Source organism: Panulirus ornatus, chromosome 16 (genome assembly GCF_036320965.1).
Source record: "Panulirus ornatus isolate Po-2019 chromosome 16, ASM3632096v1, whole genome shotgun sequence".
NCBI classification, from domain to species: Eukaryota; Metazoa; Arthropoda; class Malacostraca; order Decapoda; family Palinuridae; genus Panulirus; species Panulirus ornatus.
This window is the reverse complement of record NC_092239.1, coordinates 45,572,486-45,598,404: the sequence shown is the minus strand read 5'-3', so window position 1 is coordinate 45,598,404 and position 25,919 is coordinate 45,572,486. Positions and strand designations below refer to the sequence as shown.

The 25,919-nt window shown below is 40.2% G+C and overlaps 2 protein-coding genes across 2 annotated transcripts in view; both read right to left on the bottom strand.

The window, feature by feature from the left end:
- Nucleotides 1–25,919, bottom strand: part of LOC139753925 (probable glutamate receptor) — a 311,686-nt gene that overhangs the window by 111,603 nt on the left and 174,164 nt on the right. The window lies entirely within an intron of this gene.
- The window catches only part of LOC139754291 (uncharacterized), a 78,221-nt gene that overhangs the window by 12,407 nt on the left and 39,895 nt on the right, over nt 1–25,919 (bottom strand). The window contains exons 3-4 of the mRNA XM_071671673.1: nt 1,817–2,144; nt 1,529–1,657 (exon numbers count right to left, since the gene is read on the bottom strand). Coding sequence (XP_071527774.1) covers nt 1,529–1,657; nt 1,817–2,144 — 457 coding nt within the window. The remainder of the gene's footprint in view (nt 1–1,528; nt 1,658–1,816; nt 2,145–25,919) is intronic.

The following is a 25,919-nucleotide window of genomic DNA, read 5'->3' as shown; positions in this document are numbered from 1 at the left end:
CCTCACTCATTCTTTCCATATTTCTAAAGTATTTCAGCACACAGTCTTGTGCTCTCTCAACCACACTCTTTACATTTCTTACCCTTTCATTACCTACTGGATAAAACCACCTCACACCACATATTGTTCTCAAACATTTCATTTCAAACACATCCACCGTCCTCTTTGAATACTACCTATAGCCCATGGTTCGGGCTATATGATATTGTTGGAGCTACTATTACTTCAAACTTACCCAATTTTGCTCTCAGCGATAACTTTCTCTCCTTCCACACTTTGTTCTTCGTTACCAAAACGTTTGCACCCTTCCCCACCCTGTGACTCACTTCTGCTTATGTGGTTCCATTCGCTGCCAAATCCACTCCCAGATATCTAAAACACTTCACCTCCTCCAATTTTCCTCCATTTAAACTTACACCCCAATCAGCTTTCCGTCAACCTTACTGAACCTAATAACTTTGCTCTTATACACATTTACTCGCAACTTTCTCCTTTCACACACTTCACCAAACTCATTCACTAACCTCTCTGGGAACGAATTAGTCTCTTCACGTCCTACTCGTACACATGCCTTACATCCTTGGTAAACTTTTTCATTGCTTCTAGCTGCTTACTTCTCACGCCATATACTCTTAATATCTACCACAAAGCATGTCTATGACCCCTATCATACTTACCTTCTCCAGATGCATAAATGCTACATACAAATCCATCTGTTTTCTAGGTATTAGTCACACACATTCTTCAAAGCAAACACCTGATCCACACATCCTCCACCACTTCTAAACCCACATATTTCTTCCCCAATATAATGCTCTATACATGCATTTACCCTCTCATCAGTAACCTCACATACAATTTTCTACGAATACTCGACAAACTTATGTCTCTGTTGTTTGAACCCTCATCTTTTTCCCCTTGCCTTTGTAGAATGGTGTTATGCATGCATTTCGTCAATCGTCAGGCACTTCACCATGATCCAAACATACATTGAATATCCTTACCAACCAATCAACAACACAGTCACCCCCTTTTCTGAATAAAGTCCACTGCAATACCATCCAAACCCGCCTCTTTGACGGATTTCATCTTCTGCAAAGCTTTCACTAACTCTTTTCTCTTAACGAAACTACTCTTCCTGTCCCTCCAACTTCGCACACCACCCCGACAAAAATATCCTACATCTGCCACTGTATCATGGAACACATTCAACAAACCTCCAAAACATTCACTTCATCTCCTTCTCACTTCATCACTACCAATTATTACTTTCCCTCTTGCCCCCTTCGCCGATGTTCCCATTTATTGTCTTGTCTTACGCACTTTATTTACCTCCTTCCAAAACATCTTTTTATTCACCCAAAAAATTTAATGATCCTCTCGCACCCCAACTCTTATTTTCAACCTCTTTTTCAACCCCTGCGTTGACGAAGGTCCAACTGTCGTAACAGGACTCGTACCTATGTGCTCGGTCCTAGGCAGTAGTAACCTGATGATAGTGATCATGAACGTTTTTTAAGGTACTCACTTTGTCAGCTTCTCAGGGAAGAGCTGGTGGCGGGTGGTAAGAACTATGCCCTTACGAGGTGTCCAGTAGGCAACATGTAATGGCTGGGTTCCCCAGGGACTGTATGGCAGGTGTATGTATACACTGCAACTGAGGACGAAGAATTCCATCAGTAGTCAGAAGAGACTTCGCTCCTAATATATTTTCACTAATCACTAACTGTGTAAGACTCTTGCAGCCTTAGGATAAATGGATGAGAACATGACTTGCAAAGAAATTGAGTAGATTTATCTTTCTGATGGCGGTTACCTGGTTGACATGTGGCTATCGTACACGATGAGCATCATAGAGTTCGTCATGGAGAAGGTCCCGTGAAGGTCCTGGAGCCGACGGAGGGGCAGGCGGGTGACGGCCAGTAGTCTCGTCGACCACCCTAAGAGTTGGCCCTTGAGAGACCACTGGGCGAAGGCTGCAAGGAAGGCTGGGTCGTCGCTCACCACCACCACCGTCACGCACCATGACAACTGACTCAGCTGGTGACCCCAAAATGATAGATGCAACGTGAGGTGGCTCACTTGCCTCTGTAGTAAACTCAGAGTGAGTTCTGTCTTTATCAGTAATATAAAGATGAGCCCCCCTCATTGGCAAAGCTCAAGTAGGGTCAGTTGGGGACCTCAGGCAGTATAAGTAGCGGATTAGCAGAGCTACAGGTCAACTTCCAATTAAATCTTAGGAACGATTCTGGGAGCGTCCAGAGCGGGGAGGATCAGAGTAACGCGACGAACCCAAAACAGATGGAGAACTGTCACTATCCCGCTGCTGCACCCGACGTAGACATTAACAGTGATAATATAAACACAAATGTCAGGAGCATCATTACGAAATGCCATAACCTTATATCCTATGGTGAACTTATATCCTATGGTAACCTTATATCCTATGATAAACCTACATCCTATGATAAGCTTACATCTTATGATAAACTTATATCCTATGATAAACTTGTATCCTATGATGAACTTACATCCTGTGATAAACTTACATCCTATGATAAACTTATATCCTATGATGAATTCATATCCTATGATAAACTTACATCCTGTAATAAACTTACGTCTTATGAACTTATATCCTATGATAAACTTACTTCCTATGATAAACTTATATCCTATGGTAACCTTATATCCTATGATAAACTTATATCCTATGATAAACTTATATCATATGATAAACTTATATCCTATGATGAGCATATTTTCTACCTTTATTATCATACTTTGTCGCTGTCTCCCGCGTCAGCGAGGTAACGCAAGGAAACAGACAAAAGAATGGCCCAACCCACCCGCATACACATATATATATATATACATAAAAGCCCACATCTGCACATATGAATACTTATACATTTCAACGTATACATACATATATATACACAGACATATACATATATACACATGTACATATTCATACTTGCTGCCCTCATCCATTCTCGTCGCCACCCCGCCACACATGAAATGGCACCCCCCTCCCACCGCGAGGTAGCACCAGGAGAAGACAACGAAGGCCACATTCGGTCACACTCAGTCACTAGTTGTCATACGTAATGCACCGAAACCACACCTCCCTTTCCACATCCAAGCCCAGCAAAACTTTCCATGATTTACCCCAGACGCTTCACATAACCTGATTCAGTCCATTGACAGCACGTCGATTCCGGTATACCACATCGTTCCAATTCACTCTATTCCTTGCACGCCTTTCACCCTCCTGCATGTTCAGACCCCGATCGCTCAAAATCTTTCACACTCCATCCTTCCACCTTCAATTTGGTCTCCCACTTCTCCTAGCTCCCTCCACCTCTGGCACATATATCCTCTTTGTCAGTCTTTCTTCACTGATTCTCTCCATGTGACCAAACCATTTCAATGCACAATTTTCTGCTCTCTCAGCTACACTCGTTTAATTAGCATACATCTCTCTTACCCTTTCATACATCCCATTCCTCCCTCAATCTCTTTACGTCCTTTGCTCTCACCTTTTTCCAATTTGCACTCAATCTCTCCTGGTATTTCCTGACACAAGTCTCATACCCAAGTTCACTTACTCTCACCACTCTCTTCACTCCAACATTCTCTCTTCTTTTTTGAAAACCTCTACAAATCTTCACCTTCGCCTCCACAAGATAATGATCAGACATCCCACCAGTCGCCCCTCGCAGCACATTCACATTTAAAAGTCTCTCTTTCACGCGCTTATCAATTAACACGTAATCCAATAATACTCTCTAGCCATCTCTCCTACTTACATACGTATACGTATGTATATCTCTTCTAAAACCAGATATTCCCGATCACCAATCCTTTTTCAGCACACAAATCTACAAGCTCTTCGCCATTTCCATTTACAACACTGAACACCCCATGTACACCAATTATTCCCTCAACTGCCACATTGTTTACCTTTGCATTCAAATCACGAATCACTATAACCCAGTCTCGTGCATCAAAACTACTAACACACTCTCTCAGCTGCTCCCAAAACACTTGCCTCTCATGATCTTTCTTCTCATGCCCAGGTGCATAGGCACCAATAATCACCTATCTCTCTTCATCCACTTTCAGATTTACATTTATCAATCTAGAGTTTACATTTTTACACTTTATCACAAACTCCCACAACTCCTGTTTCAGTAGTGCTACTCCTTCCTTTACTTTTCTCTTCTCACCAACCCCTGACTTTACTCCCAAGACTTATATCCTGTGATGAACTTACATCCTATGAGAAGCTTACATCGTATGATGAAAATATATCCTATGATATACGTATATCCTATGATGAACTTATATCCTATGATAAAGATATACTCTGATGAACTTACGTTCTATGATAAACTTATGTCCTATAATGAACTTATATCCTGTGATAAACTTATATCCTACGATGAATTTCAACCAGTCAACAATACATTCACCCCCTTTTTTAATAAATTCCACTGCAATACCATCCAAACCTGCTGCCTTGCCGGCTTTCATCTTCCGCAAAGCTTTTCCGACCTCTTCTCTGTTTACCAAATCATTCTCCCTAACCCTCTCACTTTGCACACCACCTCGACAAAAATACCCTATATCTGCCACTCTATCACCAAACACATTCAACAAACCTTTAAAATACTCACTCCATCTTCTCACATCACCACTAGTTGCTATCACCTCCCCATTAGCCCCCTTCACCGAAGTTCCCATTTGCTCCCTTGTCCAACGCACTTTATTTACCTCCTTCCAAAGCATCTTTTTATTCTCCCTAAAATTTAATGATACTCTCTCACCCGAACTCTTATTTGCCCTCTTTTTAAATCTTGCACCTTTCTCTTGACCTCCTGCCTCTTTCTTTTATACATGTCCCACTCAATTGCATTTTTTCGCTGCAAAAGTCGTCCAAATGCCTCTCTCTTCTCTTTCACTAATAATCTTACTTTTTCATCCCACCACTCACTACCCTTTCTAATCAACACACCTCCCACGCTTCTCATGCCTCAAGTATCTTTTCCGCAAGCCATCACTGCTTCCTTAAATACATCCCATTCCTCCCCCACTCCCCTTACCTCCTTTGTTTTCATCTTTTTCCATTCTGCACTCAGTCTCTCCTGGTACTTCCTCACACAATTCTCCTTCCCAAGCTCACTTACTCTCACAACTCACTTCATCCTAACATCCTCTCTTCTTTTCTGAAAAGCCATGCAAATCTTCACCTTCGCATCCACAAGATAATGACCACACATCCGTCCAGCTGCACCTCTCAGCACATTAACATATTGTCCTCAAAAATCTCATTTCCAGCACATCCACCCTCCTGCTCACAACTCTATCCATAACCCACGCTTCGCAGCCATACAACATTTTTTGAACCACTATTTATTCAAACATATCCATTTTCGTTTTCTGAGATAATGTTGTCGCATTCTAAACATTCTTCAAGGCTACCAGAATTTTCGCCCCATCCCACACCCTATGATTCACTTCCACTTCCATGGTTCCATCCGCTGCCAGATCCACTCCCAGATATCGAAAACACTTTTCTTCATCCAGTTTTTCTCCATTCAAACTTATCTCCTAATTGACTTGATCCTCAACCCTACAGTACCTAATAACCTTGCTCTTACTCACATTTACTCTCAACTTTCTTCTTTCGCACACTATCAGACTCACACACCACCTTATGCAGTTTCTCACATGAATCAGCCACCAGCGCTGTATCATCAGCGAACAACAACTGACTCACTTCCCAAGCTCTCTCATCCACATCAAACTGTATACTTGCCCCTCTTTCCAAAACTCTTGGATTCACCTCCCTAACAAACCCATCCATAAACGAATGAAACAATCATGGAGACATCACACGCCCCTGCCGTAAATCTACAATCACTGAGAACCAATCACTTTCCTCTTTTCCTACACATACACAAGTCTTACATCCTCAATAAAAACTTTTGACTGCTTCTAACAACTTCCCGTCCAAAACCATATACTCTTAATGCCTTCCAAAGAGCATCTCTATCAACTCTATCATATGCCTTCTCCAGATCCATAAATTCTACATATAGTTTCAATAAAATATATATATATAAAATATATATATATATATATATATATATATATATATATATATATATAATAATAATATATATATAATATATATATATAATATATATTATATATATATATATATAATATATATAATATATATATATATATATATATATATATATATATATATATATATAATATATATATATATATAATATATATATATATATATATATATTATAATATATATATATATATATATATATATATATATATATATATATATATATATATATATATAAATATATATATATTATATATATAATATATATATATATATATATATATATAATATTATATTATATATATAATATAATAATATATATATTATATATTTTTTATTTAAAAATATATATATATATATATATTTTTTTTTTTTTTTTTTTTTCTTTTTTGCTTTGTCGCTGTCTCCCGCGTTTGCGAGGTAGCGCAAGGAAACAGACGAAAGAAATGGCCCAACCCACCCCCATACACATGTATATACATACACGTCCACACACGCAAATATACATACCTATACAGCTTTCCATGGTTTACCCCAGACGCTTCACATGCCCTGATTCAATCCACTGACAGCACGTCAACCCCGGTATACCACATCGATCCAATTCACTCTATTCCTTGCCCTCCTTTCACCCTCCTGCAGGTTCAGGCCCCGATCACACAAAATCTTTTTCACTTCATCTTTCCACCTCCAATTTGGTCTCCCACTTCTCCTCGTTCACTCTACCTCCGACACATATATCCTCTTGGCCAATCTTTCCTCACTCATTCTCTCCATGTGCCCAAACCATTTCAAAACACCCATTTCTGCTCTCTCAACCACGCTCTTTTTATTTCCACACATCTCTCTTACCCTTACGTTACTTACTCGATCAAACCACCTCACACCACACATTGTCCTCAAACATCTCATTTCCAGCACATCCACCCTCCTGCGCACAACTCTATCCATAGCCCACGCCTCGCAACCATACAACATTGTTGGAACCACTATTCCATCAAACATACCCAATTTTGCTTTCCGAGATAATGTTCTCGACTTCCACACATTCTTCAAGGCCCCCAGAATTTTCGCCCCCTCCCCCACCCTATGATCCACTTCCGCTTCCATGGTTCCATCCGCTGCCAGATCCACTCCCAGATATCTAAAACACTTCACTTCCTCCAGTTTTTCTCCATTCAAACTCACCTCCCAATTGACTTGACCCTCAACCCTACTGTACCTAATAACCTTGCTCTTATTCACATTTACTCTTAACTTTCTTCTTCCACACACTTTACCAAACTCAGTCACCAGCTTCTGCAGTTTCTCACATGAATCAGCCACCAGCGCTGTATCATCAGCGAACAACAACTGACTCACTTCCCAAGCTCTCTCATCCCCAACAGACTTCATACTTGCCCCTCTTTCCAAAACTCTTGCATTTACCTCCCTAACAACCCCATCCATAAACAAATTAAACAACCATGGAGACATCACACACCCCTGCAGCAAACCTACATTCACTGAGAACCAATCACTTTCCTCTCTTCCTACACGTACACATGCCTTACTTCCTCGATAAAAACTTTTCACTGCTTCTAACAACTTTCCTCCCACACCACATATTCTTAATACCTTCCACAGAGCATCTCTATCAACTCTATCATATGCCTTTTCCAGATCCATAAATGCTACATACAAATCCATTTGCTTTTCTAAGTATTTCTCACATACATTCTTCAAAGCAAACACCTGATCCACACATCCTCTACCACTTCTGAAACCACACTGCTCTTCCCCAATCTGATGCTCTGTACATGCCTTCACCCTCTCAATCAATACCCTCCCATATAATTTACCAGGAATACTCAACAAACTTATACCTCTGTAATTTGAGCACTCACTCTTATCCCCTTTGCCTTTGTACAATGGCACTATGCACGCATTCCGCCAATCCTCAGGCACCTCACCATGAGTCATACATACATTAAATAACCTTACCAACCAGTCAACAATACAGTCACCCCCTTTTTTAATAAATTCCACTGCAATACCATCCAAACCTGCTGCCTTGCCGGCTTTCATCTTCCGCAAAGCTTTCACTACCTCTTCTCTGTTTACCAAATCATTTTCCCTAACCCTCTCACTTTGCACTCACCTCGACCAAAACACCCTATATCTGCCACTCTATCATCAAACACATTCAACAAACCTTCAAAATACTCACTCCATCTCCTTCTCACATCACCACTACTTGTTATCATCTCCCCATTTACGCCCTTCACTGAAGTTCCCATTTGCTCCCTTGTCTTACGCACTTTATTTACCTCCTTCCAGAACATCTTTTTATTCTCCCTAAAATTTAATGATACTCTCTCACCCCAACTCTCATTTGCCCTTTTTTTCACCTCTTGCACCTTTCTCTTGACATCCTGTCTCTTTCTTTTATACATCTCCCACTCAATTGCATTTTTCCCTGCAAAAATCGTCCAAATGCCTCTCTCTTCTCTTCCACTAATACTCTTACTTCTTCATCCCACCACTCACTACCCTTTCTAATCAACCCACCTCCCACTCTTCTCATGCCACAAGCATCTTTTGCGCAATCCATCACTGATTCCCTAAATACATCCCATTCCTCCCCCACTCCCCTTGCTTCCATTGTTCTCACCTTTTTCCATTCTGTACTCAGTCTCTCCTGGTACTTCCTCACACAGGTCTCCTTCTCAAGCTCACTTACTCTCACCACCCTCTTCACCCCAACATTCACTCTTCTTTTCTGAAAACCCATACAGATCTTCACCTTAGCCTCCACTAGATAATGATCAGACATCCCTCCAGTTGCACCTCTCAGCACATTAACATCCAAAAGTCTCTCTTTCGCACGCCTGTCAATTAACACGTAATCCAATAACGCTCTCTGGCCATCTCTCCTACTTACATAAGTATACTTATGTATATATAATATTATATATATATATATATATATATATATATATATATATATATATATGTATATATATATATATATATATATATATATATATAATATATATATATATATATATATATATATATATATATATATATATATATATATATATATATATATATATATATATATATATATATATATAATATATATATATATATATATATATATATATATATATATATAATATATATATATATATATATATATATATATATGTGAGAAATACTTAGAAAAGCAAATGGATTTGTATGTAGCATTTATGGATCTAGAGAAGGCATATGATAGAGTTGATAGAGATGCTCTGTGGAAGGTATTAAGAATATATGGTGTGGGAGGCAAGTTGTTAGAAGCAGTGAAAAGTTTTTATCGAGGATGTAAGGCATGTGTACGTGTAGGAAGAGAGGAAAGTGATTGGTTCTCAGTGAATGTAGGTTTGCGGCAGGGGTGTGTGATGTCTCCATGGTTGTTTAATTTGTTTATGGATGGGGTTGTTAGGGAGGTGAATGCAAGAGTTTTGGAAAGAGGGCAAGTATGAAGTCTGTTGGGGATGAGAGAGCTTGGGAAGTGAGTCAGTTGTTGTTCGCTGATGATACAGCGCTGGTGGCTGATTCATGTGAGAAACTGCAGAAGCTGGTGACTGAGTTTGGTAAAGTGTGTGAAAGAAGAAAGTTAAGAGTAAATGTGAATAAGAGCAAGGTTATTAGGTACCGTAGGGTTGAGGGTCAAGTCAATTGGGCGGTAAGTTTGAATGGAGAAAAACTGGAGGAAGTAAAGTGTTTTAGATATCTGGGAGTGGATCAGGCAGCGGATGGCACCATGGAAGCGGAAGTGGATCATAGGGTGGGGGAGGGGGCGAAAATTCTGGGAGCCTTGAAAAATGTGTGGAAGTCGAGAACATTATCTCGGAAAGCAAAAATGGGTATGTTTGAAGGAATAGTGGTTCCAACAATGTTGTATGGTTGCGAGGCGTGGGCTATGGATAGAGTTGTGCGCAGGAGGATGGATGTGCTGGAAATGAGATGTTTGAGGACAATGTGTGGTGTGAGGTGGTTTGATCGAGTGAGTAACGTAAGGGTAAGAGAGATGTGTGGAAATAAAAAGAGCGTGGTTGAGAGAGCAGAAGGGGGTGTTTTGAAGTGGTTTGGGCACATGGAAAGAATGAGTGAGGAAAGATTGACCAAGAGGATATATGTGTCGGAGGTGGAGGGAACGAGGAGAAGAGGGAGACCAAATTGGAGGTGGAAAGATGGAGTGAAAAAGATTTTGTGTGATCGGGGCCTGAACATGCAGGAGGGTGAAAGGAGGGCAAGGAATAGAGTGAATTGGAGCGATGTGGTATACCGGGGTTGACGTGCTGTCAGTGGATTGAATCAAGGCATGTGAAGCGTCTGGGGTAAACCATGGAAAGCTGTGTAGGTATGTATATTTGCGTGTGTGGACGTATGTATATACATGTGTATGGGGGGGGGTTGGGCCATTTCTTTCGTCTGTTTCCTTGCGCTACCTCGCAAACGCGGGAGACAGCGACAAAGTATAATAAAAATAATAAAAAAAATATATATGTGTGTGTGTGTGTGTGTGTGTGTGTGTGTGTGTGTTTGTGTGTGTGTGTATACAGAGAGAGAGAGAGAGAGAGAGAGAGAGAGAGAGAGAGAGAGAGAGAGAGAGAGAGAGAGAGAGAGAGAGAGAGAGAGAGAGAGACCTACCTCACAGTACTTACAAGATTTTTCCATGTGGCTGGGGAAGCACGTTGCGCTCACCACAGGAAAATCTAGTATTATGAAAACAGAGATTCGTGAGGTACGTCTTGTTGCTGAGCATTGTGTGTGTGTTGAGTAGAATGTGTTTGGACTGAGTACCTATAGCTTACGTGGGTAGAAAATAACAAGAAAAGAAAGTAACCTGGGTCACAGGAGGCAAAATTGACAGCCATGGAAGTGCAGGATAACTGTGCAGCCGCTTCTACCCGTCTTGATGCCCCGGCAGGTCGCACCATATACCCTTCCTAAGTTGCCTACCACCTACTACCCTAGAAAGAGATTTCATGGTCTGGAAACACTTGTACATCTTCTTCCTCCTGTTAGCTGTGATAATCTTATGTTGACGGCCTTGATAGCCCTAGAAGTCAATAGTTCCAGAGGCCAAATATCCAGACAAAATGGTGGGTGACCTACCCGCATCGCATCGTCAATCACGGGGGTTAGCTGTGCCTGAGTTAGGTTCGTGTTGCGACCGACCGTTGTCGCCTCCAACACCCCCACCCCATTGGGAACCTCCAGTGATCCATGGTCTGTATGTGATCAAGCACAATGTGCATAGAGGATTAAGACAACATAAACTTTGTCACTTATGCTTAACGTTTAACATATTTAGTTTAGAAATGAAAAAAAAAATGATGACTTTGTCATTTATGCTTAACTTTTAATATATTTAGTTTAGAAATGGAAAAAAAAATGATGACTTTGTGACGTCATGTGTAGCACAGACCTGGAAGATAGCAGTGGCCGAGGTGCTGTCGTCAGTCACAAGAATAATGGAGGACTGAGAACAAGACGTTGATGACAATATATCCTGTAAGGCGTCTTTTGCAAGAGTCAGCGTTTCTTCCTCAGCTGACAGAAAGAAAAGTGTCATTAAACCAAGGAACAATGGACATAGAGCTTTGGTATAGTTAAACATCGTCACTCTACACACTTGTGGTCATGTAGGAGCACACCTAATGTATATACTGATTTTGCAAACTTCCTAAGCAAACGACAAGTTGGCCATCTAGGACTTTCCTTCCTAATCTTTAAGGTATGGACGTTTATTCTAAGAGCAAACAAACGAGGACATTCTTCATTGTGGACAGATATGTTACACTTGATCTGCATTTAAATACTGCAAAATATATCACAACTCTCTTCTTGTGAGTTTTAGGGAGACCATATACATAGGAGGAGAGGGATTAACAATTTTTAATGACTTCAAAATGTCCTGGTGTTTCTTAAACATTTGGATAAGTCTTCAATTTATTGCTAAGGGAAGTGGATGTTAATCTTTCATATGTTTCACTATCATTTAAAAGATCCTGAAGTTTAAGTCTATGTCCACCGTATTGTAAATCGATTCAGTTTTCAGTACCTTGGCCAGTGGTAACATCGATAAGCGTACTGACATGCAACATAGATTCCAGAAGTCTATTTAAAAAATCTCATCAAAATTAAAGATATTCATTTTACAAAATCAGATAAGACTAGCCAGTTCGTGATTTTGAATACAGCGGACTATAGATGTAAACTTCAGGTTCTTTCAAATGATAGAAAAACATGAATAATTAATATCCAATCCACTTTGTAATAAAGTATAGACCTTCAACTCTAGATTCAACCATTGTTAAATAATCAGCAGGACATTCTGAACTTAGTATGGATGGTTAATTCCTCTCTTCCTTATATACTTTATTTTCCTTCTTCTGGTTACAAATTACCCAACTGGTTAGCTAAACAAATCAATCATGTTAAAGATATCTCTCCATCGCATGCGATAAGTATCTTAGATTCTGTAAATATGAGTATGAACATTATTTAAACATCATTCACCCCACTACGGCATTCAAGATTGAATGGCAATAGGAAGGCAGAGTACCATTTCGTTATGTGAGGATAACTAGAAACTCTGATCACTTGTCCTTCAAGATCTACAGGTACCCTGCTACTGCGAGAGCTCTCGTCATTATTTTTCAGTTCTTAATCATTTTATAAAACTGTCTGTAGCTATGTCTATGTTTTTAGAACTCTACTTATTATTTGATTAAACACGTTTGGTAGACGAATGTAATCATATAGCACATACCTTTACATAATTATGTTATCCCAGTAGTTTGTGAAAAAGACTTACTGGAAAGCTATGAAGATATTTCATACATATAAATACAAAAATATGGAAAAAGGATGATAGCTATACGTAAATATCTGGTGTTGCCCTATTCTCCTAACTTAGCTAATGTATGGTAGGTAATAAAACCAGTCCTTTTGATGACTAAAAATATATATTTATATTTATACATTATACCTTGCCACGTCTCCCGCGGTGGCGAGGTAGCGCAAGGAAACAGACGAAAGAATGGCCCAACCCACCCACAAATACATGTATATCCATACACGTCCACATACAGCATATATACACACCTAAACAACTCAAGGTATACATACATATATACACACAGACATATACATATATACACATGTACATAATTCATACTGTCTGCCCTTATTCATTCCCGTCGCCACCACGCCACACATGAAATGACAATCCCCTACCCCCGCATGTGCGCAAGGAAGCGCTAGGAAAAGACAAAAAGGTAACATTCGTTCACAATCAGTCTCTAGCTGTCATGTATAATGCACTGGAACCACAGCTCCCTTTCCACATCCAGGCCCCACAAAACTTTCCATGTTTTACCCCAGACGCTTCACATGCCCTGGTTCAATCCACTGACCGCACGTAGACCCTGGTATACCACATCGTTCCAATTCACCTTATTCCTTGCACGCCTTTCACCCTCCTGCACGTTCAGATCCCGATCACTCAAAATCTTTTTCACTTCATCTTTCCACCTCCAATTTGGTCTCCCACTTCTCCTCGTTCCCTCCACCTTTGACACATATATCCTCTTGGTCAATCTTTCCTCACTCTTTCTCTCCATGTGATCAAACCATTTCAAAACACACTCTTCTGCTCTCTCAACCACATTCTTTTTATTACCAAACATCTCTCTTACCCTTTCATTACTTACTCGACGAAACCAGCTCACACCAAATATCGTCCTCAAACATCTCATTTCCAGTACATCCACCATCCTGCGCACCACTCTATGTATAACCCACGCCTCGCAACCATACAACATTGTTGGAACCACTTTTCCTTCAAACATACCCATTTTTGCTTTCCAAGATAACGTTCTCGACTTCCAAACATTTTTCAAAGCTCCCAGAACTTTCGTCCCTTCCCCCACCCTATGATTCACTTCCGCTTCCATTGTTCCATCCGCTGCCAAATCCACTCCCAGATTTCTAAAACACTTCACTTCCTCCATTTTTTCTCCACCAAAACTTACCTCCTAATTGACTTGTCCCTTAACCCTACTGTACCTAATAACCTTGCACTTATTCACATTTACTCTCAGCTTTCTTATTTCACACACTTTACCAAACTCAGTCACCAGCTTCTGCAGTTTCTAACCCGAATCAGCCATCAGCGCTGTATCGTCAGCGAACAACAACTGACTCACTTCCGAAGCTCTCTCATCCACAACAGATTGCATGCTTGCCCCTCTTTCCAATACTCTTGCATTCCCCTCCCTAACAATCCCATCCATAATCACACTAAACAACCATGGAGACATCACGCACCCTTGCCGCAAACCAACATTCACAGAGAACCATTCACTTTCCTCTCTTCCTACACGTACACATGCCTTACATCCTTGATATAAACTTTTCATTGCTTTTGATAACTTACCTCCCACACCATATATTCTTAATACCTTCCACAGAGCATCTCTATCAACTCTGTCATATGCCTTCTCTAGATACATAAATGCTATATGCAAATACATTTGCTTTTCTAAGTACTTCTCATATAAATTTTTCAAAGCAAGCATTTCATCCACACATCCTCTACTACTTCTGAATCCACACTGATCTTCCCCAGTCTGATGCTCTGTACATGACTTCACCCTCTCACTCAATACCCTCCCATATAATTTCCCAGAAATACTCAACAAACTTACACCTCTGAATTTTGAGCACTCACTCTTATTCCCTTTGCCTTTGTACAATGGCACCCTGCAAGCATTCCGCCAGTCCTCACGCACCTCACCATGAGTATATTCACATTAAATAACCTTATCAACCAGTCAACAATACAGTCACCCCCTTTTTTAATAAATTACACTGCTATACCATCCAACCCGCTACCTTGCCGGCTTTCATCATCCGCTAAGCTTTTACTACCTCTTCTCTGTTTACCAAATCATTCTTCCTAACCCTCTCCATTTGCACACCACCTCGACCAAAACACCCTATATCTGCCACTCTATCCTCAAACGCATTCAACAAACCTGCAAAATACTCACTCCATCTTCTCACTTCACCACTACTTGTTATCACCTCCTCATTAGCCTCCTTCAGTGGTGCTCCCATTTGTTCCGTTATCTTTCGCACTATATTTACTTCCCTCCAAAAAATCTTTTTATTCTCCCTAAAATTTAATGATACTCTCTCACCCCAACTCTCATTTGCCCTCTTTTTCGCCTCATGCACCTTTCTCTTCGACCTCCTACCTTTTTCTTTTATACATCTCCTACTCATTTGCATTATTTCCCTGTAAAAATCGTCCAAATGCCTCTCTCCTCTCTTTCATTAATAATCTTACTTCTTCATCCCACCACTCACTACCCTTTCTAATCTGCCCACCTCCAACGCTATTCATGCCACAAGCATCTTTTGCACAGCCTTCACTGCTTCCCTAAATACATCCCATTCCTCCTCTACTCCTCTTACGTCCTTTTTTCTCACCTTTTTCCATTCTGCACTCAGTCTCTCCTTTTACTGCCTCACATAAGTCTTCTTCCCAAGCTCAATTACTCTCACCACTCTCTTCACCCCAACATTCTGTCTTCTTTTCTAAAAACCTCTATAAATCTTCACCTTCACCTCCAGAAGATAATGATTAGACATCCAGCCAGTTGCATCTCTCAGCATATCAACATCCAAAAGTCTCTCAATAGCGCGCCCATCTACTAACACCTAATCCAATAACGCTCTCTGGCCATCTCTCCTACTTACATACGTATACTTATGTATATCTATCTTTTTAAACAAGGTATTCCCAATCACCAGTCCTTTTTCAGCACATAAATCTACAAGTTCTTCACCATTTTCATTTACAACAGTGAACACCCCATGTACACCAATTATTCCCTCAACTGCCACATTACTCACCTTTGCATTCAAATCACCCTTCACTATAACCCGGTCTCGTGCATCAAAACTACTAACACACTCGCTGAGTTGCTCCTAAAACGCTTGCCTCTCAGGATTTTTCTTCTCATGCCCAGGTGCATATGCACCAATAATCACCCATCTCTCTCCATCAACTTTTAGTTTTACCCATATCAATCTAGAATTTACTTTCTTACACTCTATCACATACTCCCACCTCTCCTGTTTCAAGAGTAGTGGTACTCTTTCCCTTGCTCTTTTCCTCTCACTAACTCCTGACTTTACGCCCATGACATTCCCAAACCACTCCTCCCCTTTACCCTTCAACTTCGTTTCAGTCACAGCCAAAACAACCAGGCTCCCTTCCTCAAACATATTACCTATCTACCCTTTTTTCTAATCTTGGTTACATTCACACATGTTAACACACCATTATATATTATATATTAATAATATATTATAATATATATATATATATAAACAATTAAATATATATTATTATATATATAAATATATATATAATTATATAATAATAATATATTTTAAAATTGATCCTTCGTGGAGGATGAGCACTTTCTGCTGACTTCCTCTGTTTCCCATTCAGAAAGTTAGAATACAAGGAGGAAGGTTCCAGCCTTCTCTCCCATCCCCTTTAGTCGCTTTTACGACAGTATATATATATTATATATATATATATATATATATATAATATTATATATATATATATTATATATATATATATATAATATATATATTATTATATATATTTTTTTTTTTTTCAACTATTCGCCATTTCCCACGTTAGCGAGGTAGCGTTAAGAACAGAGAACTGGGCCCTGAGGGAATATCCTCACCTGGCCCCCTTCTCTGTTCCTTCTTTTGGAAAATTAAAAAAGATTGAGAGGGGAGGGTTTCCAGCCCCCTGCTCCCACCCCTCTAAGTCGCCTTCAACGACACGCAGGGTGTACGTGGGCAGTATTCCTTCTCCCCTATCCCCAGGATAATATATATATATATATATATATATATATATATATATATATATATATATATATATATATATATATATATATATATATATATATATATATATATATCCCTGGGATAGGGGAGAAAGAATACTTCCCACATTCACGTGTCGTAGAAGGCGACTAAAGGGGACGGGAGCGGGGGCCAGAAACCCTCCCCTCCTTGTATTTTAACTTTCTAAAAGGGGAAACAGAAGAAAGAGTCACGCGAGGAGTGCTCATCCTCCTCGAAGGCTCAGATTGGGGTGTCTAAATGTGTGTGGATGTAACCAAGATGAGAAAAAAGGAGAGATAGGTGGTATGTTTGAGGAAAGGAACCTGGATGTTTTGGCTCTGAGTGAAACAAAGCTCAAGGGTAAAGTGGGAGCGTGGTTTGGGAATGTCTTGGGACTAAAGTCAGGGGTTAGTGAGAGGACAAGAGCAAGGGAAGGAGTAGCACTACTCCTGAATCAGGAGTTGTGGGAGTATGTGATAGAGTGCAAGAAGGTAAATTCTAGATTGATATCGGTAAAACTGAAAGTTGATGGAGAGAGATGGGTGATTATTGGTGCATATGCACCTGGGCATGAGAAGAAAGATCATGAGAGGCAAGGGTTTTGGGAGCAGCTGAATGAGTGTGTTAGTGGTTTTGATGCACAAGATCGGGTTATAGTGATGGGTGATTTGAATGCAAAGGTGAGTAATGTGGCAGTTGAGGGAATAATTGGTATACATGTAGTGTTCAGTGTTGTAAATGGAAATGGTGAAGAGCTTGTAGATTTATGTGCTGAAAAAGGACTAGTGATTGGGAATACCTGGTTTAAAAAGCGAGATATACATAAGTATACGTAGGTAAGTAGGAGAGATGGCCAGAGAGCGTTATTGGATTACGTGTTAACTGATAGACGCACTAAAGAGAGACTTTTGGATGTTAATGTGCTGAGAGGTGATACTGGAGGGATGTCTAATCATTATCTTGTGGAGGCGAAGGAGAAGATATGTGGGTGTTTTCAGAAAAGAAAAGAGAATGTTGGGGTGAAGAGAGTGGTGAGAGTAAGTGAACTTGGGAAGGAGGCTTGTGTGAGGAAGTACCAGGAGAGAATGCGTACAGAATGGAAAAAGGTGGGAACAAAGGAGGTAAGGGGAGTGGGGCAGGAATGGGATGTATTTAGGGAAGCAGTGATGGCTTGCGCAAAAGATGCTTGTAGCATGAGAAGCGTGGGAGGTGGGTTGATTAGAAAAGGTAGTGAGTGGTGGGATGAAGAAGTAAGATTATTAGTGAAAGAGAAGAGAGAGGCATTTGGACGATTTTTGCAGGGAAAAAACGCAAATGAGTGGTAGAGGTATAAAAGATAGAGCAGGAGGTCAAGAGAAAGGTGCAAGAGGTGAAAAAGAGGACAAATGAGAGTTGTGGTGAGAGAATATTAAATTTCAGGGAGTATAAAAAAATGTTTTGGAAGGAGGTAAATAAAGTGCGCAAGACAAGGGAGCTAATGGGAACTCCAGTGAAGGGGGCTAATGGGGAGGTGATAGCAAGTAGTGGTGATGTGAGAAGGAGATAGAGTGAGTATTTTGAAGGTTTGTTGAATGTGTTTGATGATAGAGTGGCAGATATAGGGTGTTTTGGTCGCGGTGGTGTGCAAAGTGAGAGGGTTAGGGAAAATGATTTGGTAAACAGAGAAGAGGTAGTAAAAGCTTTGCGGAAGGTGGAAGCCGGCAAGGCAGCAGGTTTGGATGGTATTGCAGTGGAATTTATTGAAAAAGGGGGTGACTATTGTTGACTGGTTGGTAAGGTTATTTAATGTATGTATGATTCATGGTGAGGTGCCTGAGGATTGGCGGAATGCGTGCATAGTGCTATTGTACAAAGGCAAAGGGGATAAGAGTGACTGCTCAAATTACAGAGGTATAAGTTTGTTGAGTATTCCTGGTAAATTGTATGGGAGGGTACTGAGTGAGAGGGTGAAGGCATGTACAGAGCATCAGATTGGGGAAGAGCAGTGTGGTTTCAGAGGTGGTAGAGGATGTGTGGATCAGGTGTTTGCTTTGAGGAATGTATGTGAGTAATACTTAGAAAAGCAAATGAATTTGTATGTAGCATTTATGGATCTGGAGAAGGCACATGATACAGTTGATAGAGATGCTCTCTGGAAGGTATTAAGAATATATGGTGTGGGAGGTAAGTTGTTAGAAGCAGTGCAAAGTTTTTATCGAGGATGTAAGGCATGTGTACGTGTAGGAAGAGAGGAAAGTGATTGGTTCTCAGTGAATGTAGGTTTGCGGCAGTGGTGTGTGATGTCTTCATGGTTGTTTAATTTGTTTATGGATGGGGTTGTTAGGGAGGTGAATGCAAGAGTTTTGGAAAGAGGGCAAGTATGCAGTCTGTTGCGGATGAGAGAGCTTGAGAAGTGAGTCAGTTGTTGTTCGCTGATGATACAGCGCTGGTGGCTGATTCATGTGAGAAACTGCAGAAGCTTGCGACTGAGTTTGGTAAAGTGTGCGAAAAAAAGAAAGTTAAGAGTAAGTGTGAATAAGAGCAAGGTTATTAGGTACAGTCAGAGTTGAGGTCACGTCAATTGCGAGGTAAGTTTGAATGGAGAAAAACTGGAGGAAGTAAAGTTTTTTAGATATCTGGGAGTGGATCTGGCAGCGGATGGAACTATGGAAGCGGAAGTGAATCATAGGGTGGGGGAGGGGGCGAAAATTCTGGGAGCCTTGAAGAACGTTTGGAAGTCGAGAACATTATCTCGGAAAGCAAAAATGGCTATGTTTGAAGGAATAGTGGTTCAACAATGTTGTATGGATGCGAGGCGTGGGCTGTGGATAGAATTGTGCGGAGGAGTGTGGATGTGCTGTAAATGAGATGTTTGAGGACAATATGTGGTGTGAGGTGGTCTGATCGAGTAAGTGATGTTAGGATTTGAGGGATGTGTGGAAATAAAAAGAGTGTGGTTGAGAGAGCAGAAGAGGGTGTTTTGAAATGGTTTGGGCACATGGAGAGAATGAGTGAGGAAAGATTGACCAAGAGGATATATGTGTTAGAGGTAGAGGGAACGAGGAGAAGTAGGAGACCAAATTGGAGGTGGAAAGATGGAGTGAAAAAGATTTTGAGTGATCGAGGCCTGAATATGCGGGAGGGTGAAAGGTGTGCAAGGAATAGATTGAATTGGAACGATGTGGTATACCGGGGTCGACATGCTGTCACTGCATTGAACTAGGGCATGTGAAGCGTCTGTAGTAAACCATGGAAAGTTGTGTGGGGCCTGGATGTGGAAAGAGAGCTGTGGTTTCGGTGCATAATTACATGACAGCTATAGACTTATTGTGAACAGTGGGGCCTTTGTTGTCTTTTCTAGCGCTACCTCGCACACATGAGGGGGGAGGGGGTTGTTATTCCATGTGTGGCGAGGTGGCGATGGGAATAGATAAAGGCAGACAGTATGAATTATGCACATGAGTATATATGTATATGTCTGCGTGTGTATATATATGTGTACATTGAGATGTATAGGTATGCATATTTGCGCGTGTGGACGTGTATGTATATACATGTGTATGTGGGTGGGTTGGGCCATTTCTTTCGTCTGTTTCCTTGCGGTACCTCGCTAACGCAGGAGACAGCGACAAAGCAAAATGAATGAATAGATAGATAAATAAATACATATATATATATATATAGAGAGAGAGAGAGAGAGAGAGAGAGGAGAGAGAGAGAGAGAGGAGAGAGAGAGAGAGAGAGAGAGAGAGAGAGAGAGAGAGAGAGAGAGAGAGAGAGGCAGATTATGACGTGGTCACTTTGATGCCAACTTTTTAACAATATTTATATACTAAGGCATGGAATAGGCCACCATCAGTGTATCGAGTGTCATGCAAGAGTAAACACTATGAAGGTCTGATTATGAAGTATGTTTTCCAGGTAAAGACATGAGCCTCAACTAACCATAGTGCCGAGGGATCCGAGCCACGATCAGTGAGGGAGGTAGAGTCAGGAAGATCATTACAGATAACATTAGATGACCAAGCATATTACCCTAATGACGTATTACCTGGTGGGTGAGATAAGAGCATTAACATAATGTTGTACAAAACCAGATGATTTTTCTCTCGGTATGTCTAAAGTGTCGCTACAGTTCCTTTGGCCAACAGATAATCTGATGACGTCTGCATCGTTGTTTTGTTGATGATCCTTTACTTATGACACTAATACAACCTATCGAAGTATAGTTATTATGAGCATTTCTTCTGCTGTTATTGCAAAAACACAATAATTTCTTCTATCTATACAACTAGCTATACAATTAATACTATCAACACTGATATTGTTGTCTCTATCATATATTGGATTAATCCAATGGTCACCTTGAAACATTTTATTCATCGGATAAGTAAAATGCTTCAGTGTGGTTAGCATCAATACATATAGGCCTTACTTCTCACTGACTTACATACTAAACTACAACATTATCAATGAAACTAACGAAATATATTAACAAAGAAGTATCTGGTTTTCTGATCTATTCTTCTTTATTCCTTTAAGGAAACGAAAATATAAAAGCCTCTCACTGTTACTGTGGACCACCGGGTATCACTCTCACATCCATGTGCCAATTTATCACAGCCACTTTGACGTACTCCAGATATATCGATTATCGACAACTTTTGAGCAAGTGAATATCATATCATAAAGCTTTTTGTCGTTCTCTTTATGTCACTTTCTGATGACATGCTAACTGTCATAGGTTTCAGTCCACCATAGTCGGTCACTGTACTGGAAAGTTGTGTTTTTGGACGATATTTAAGCATCAAGATTGTCGACACAGCATGAGGAGGTGCAGGGAACCTTTTAGGAGCAGATTGTAAAATCAGACAAGAGAATATTCTCTTCCAAGGTCGACGGTAAACAACAGCCTTTAGAGCCTTGAAGGTGAAAGTGAACCATGATCAAGTATAGCTTCAATGCTCTACGTGTTGGGTTGATATCAGTAAACTCGCTGAAAATAGAAACAGCAGAAGCTTCATGCTCTTGACTGTATGAATATGATTCAAGTCAAGGTCAAGGAAACAGTCAAAAGGAGAGCGATGAAAAGGATCATAAGGTTCTCATAGATGTTGTCGTTTGTGAAATTATTTCCAGAATCATCCGTTCTTTCGCTGTAGATTATTGGGAATGAAAACTTTAACTTCGGTATCTCTGTTGCGATTTTTTTTAAGATATTCGAGAGCTCTTCAGCGAAGAGTCCGCAATCTCTGAATTCAGGAGTATAAGACGATAATAAATGTTGATCACTGAGTGAATATGATTTGGATTTTAGTGTCTAGGACTTGGATGCTCTGAGGGGCAGGTACACTCATGCGATTGATCATAAGAAATATCCTTGATATCTTCAATCAGCTGCAAATTAAGGCCGCACACAGAAGGCAATATATGCAGAAACATGTTCCTAATTCTTTGAGTAATAGAGAACAAGTGAAACCTTAATGTCAACTATATTATCCTGTTAGGTCTTGCCTGTCAGTATGAAGTTCCTTATCCTGCACATATCTCCCACAGATCGAACACTCATATTCTAGAGCGAGGCTGCAGACCCCAGCACTGTCAATAATGATGAGTTAGAAATGCTTTGGAATTAGTGGGAAGGCCACATTCCGGAGCCTATGAGACACTTCCGTGGTGTTTGATCATCTGATTCTGCTACTGTAAAGTTTAAGTTATTAATCTTTCCCAGCATGTGAACATTATAGAGAAGGAACGTCGAACTATAAAGATCTATATCAAAGTTACACAGTACCTATATCAGCGGAGGTAGAGATTCATGTCAAACAGAAAGGTGCAAGAGGTGAAAAAGAGGGCAAATGAGAGTTGGGGTGAGAGAGTATCATTAAATTTTAGGGAGAATAAAAAGATATTCTGGAAGGAGGTAAATAAAGTGCGTAAGACAAGGGAGCAAATGGGAACTTCAGTGAAGGGCGCAAATGGGGAGGTGATAACAAGTAACGGTGATGTGAGAAGGAGATGGAGTGAGTATTTTGAAGGTTTGTTGAATGTGTTTGATGATAGAGTGGCAGATATAGGGTGTTTTGGTCGAGGTGGTGTGCAAAGTGAGAGGGTTAGGGAAAATGATTTGGTAAACAGAGAAGAGGTAGTAAAAGCTTTGCGGAAGATGAAAGCCGGCAAGGCGGCAGGTTTGGATGGTATTGCAGTGGAATTTATTAAAAAAGGGGGTGACTGTATTATTGACTGGTTGGTAAGGTTATTTAATTTATGTATGACTCATGGTGAGGTACCTGAGGATTGGCGGAATGCGTGCATAGTGCCATTGTACAAAGGCAAAGGGGATAAGAGTGAGTGCTCAAATTACAGAGGTATAAGTTTGTTGAGTATTCCTGGTAAATTATATGGGAGGGTATTGATTGAGAGGGTGAAGGCATGTACAGAGCATCAGATTGGGGAAGAGCAGTGTGGTTTCAGAAGTGGTAGAGGATGTGTGGATCAGGTGTTTGCTTTGAAGAATGTATGTGAGAAATACTTAGAAAAGCAAATGGATTTGTATGTAGCATTTATGGATCTGGAGAAGGCATATGATAGAGTTGATAGAGATGCTCTGTGGAAGGTATTAAGAATATATGGTGTGGGAAGAAAGTTGTTAGAAGCAGTGAAAAGTTTTTATCGAGTATGTAAGGCATGTGTACGTGTAGGAAGAGAGGAAAGTGATTGGTTCTCAGTGAATGTAGGTTTGCGGCAGGGGTGTGTGATGTCTCCATGGTTGTTTAATTTGTTTATGGATGGGGTTGTTAGGGAGGTGAATGCAAGAGTTTTGGAAAGAGGGGCAAGTATGAAGTCTCTTGGGGATGAGAGAGCTTGGGAAGTGAGTTCAGTTGTTGTTCGCTGATGATACAGCGCTGGTGGCTGATTCACGTAAGAAACTGCAGAAGCTGGTGACTGAGTTTGGTAAAGTGTGCGAAAGAAGAAAGTTAAGGAAAATGTGAATAAGAGCAAGGTTATTAGGTAGAGTAGGGTTGAGGGTCAAGTCAATTGGGAGGTAAGTGTGAATGGAGAAAAACTGGAGGAAGTAAAGCGTTTTAGATATCTGGGAGTGGATCTGGCAGCGGATGGAACCATGGAAGCGGAAGTGGATCATAGGGTGGGGGAGGGGGCGAAAATTCTGGGAGCCTTGAAGAATGTTTGGAAGTCGAGAACATTATCTCGGAAAGCAAAAATGGGTATGTTTGAGGGAATAGTAGTTCCAACAATGTTGTATGGTTGCGAGGCGTGGGCTATGGATGGAGTTGTGCGCAGGAGGATGGATGTGCTGGAAATGAGATGTTTGAGGACAATGTGTGGTGTGAGGTGGTTTGATCGAGTAAGTAACGTAAGCGTAAGAGAGATGTGTGGAAATAAAAAGAGCGTGGTTGAGAGAGCAGAAGAGGGTGTTTTGAAACGGTTTGGGCACATGGAGAGAATGAGTGAGGAAAGATTGACCAAGAGGATATATGTGTCGGAGGTGGAGGGAACGAGGAGAAGTGGGAGACCAAATTGGAGGTGGAAAGATGGAGTGAAAAAGATTTTGTGTGATTGGGGCCTGAACATGCAGGAGGGTGAAAGGAGGGCAAGGAATAGAGTGAATTGGATCGATGTGGTATACCGGGGTTGACGTGCTGTCAGTGGATTGAATCAGGGCATGTGAAGCGTCTGGGGTAAACCATGGAAAGCTGTGTAGGTATGTATACTTGCGTGTGTGGACGTATGTATATACATGTGTATGGGGGTGGGTTGGGCCATTTCTTTCGTCTGTTTCCTTGCGCTACCTTGCAAACGCGGGAGACAGCGACAAAACCAAAAAAAAAAAATAAAATATATATATATATATATATATTATATATATATATATATATATATATATATATATTATATATATATATATATAATGGTTTGAATTTAAGTGTGTACTAAAGTCATGCATTCCTTAGATTAATATTATCTAGGAAAAATTGAGAGGAAGTACGGTTTTAATATTCTCATTTTTATTTTAAGCAAGATTCATATCAAAATAGCATTAATAATGATAAAGAAATTTAGATTAGATTGCCTGAATAAAATTGGAAAACACACTCATTTTGTATTTGGGGCTCCCGAATTTTAAGGCAGGAACACCGTAATGATAATATTATACAATTTTATTTTTTGGTTTGCCCATATTACTCATAATGCGACCTTTAAACGTGGTTGTAGAACCAGAAACATTCTAAAGCTTCTTAAAATTGTTAGTGGGTATATGGTGATATATAGAGGTAAACTTGCAATGAAACCTGTGATCCTAAGATATGTTTCATTGTATAAAACTCCTTGATTAACACCAGGTACGAATAAATTAAGAAGGGATCTGCTTTCCATGGTTGATGAGATGATCGAAATCCAGCAAAAGAATATTTGAAAAAGGAAGATACACATTAATGTGAACCTTTGAAGCATGCAGATACCTGAGCCTCCTCTGTTGGTTTTCCTGCACAAACAAGATATATCTATCTCTAATGACATCTCTTTACTAGATACGACAGAAGATGACTTACAAGATCTTGACATAGCAAATAGATAGATAAACTTTACGTTGACAAGATAACCACTGAAACTTGATCTCTATCCCTCCAAGACAGCTAACTAACTCCACCAAAATTAGAGTAACTCTAAAACATCTTTTTCCTTTTAGTAATTGTAGATGATATTCTGGATATGTAAGAAAAGATATAAACATTTATGTATGACATCCAGCTGCGAGTATACCAAAATAGATTAGCAT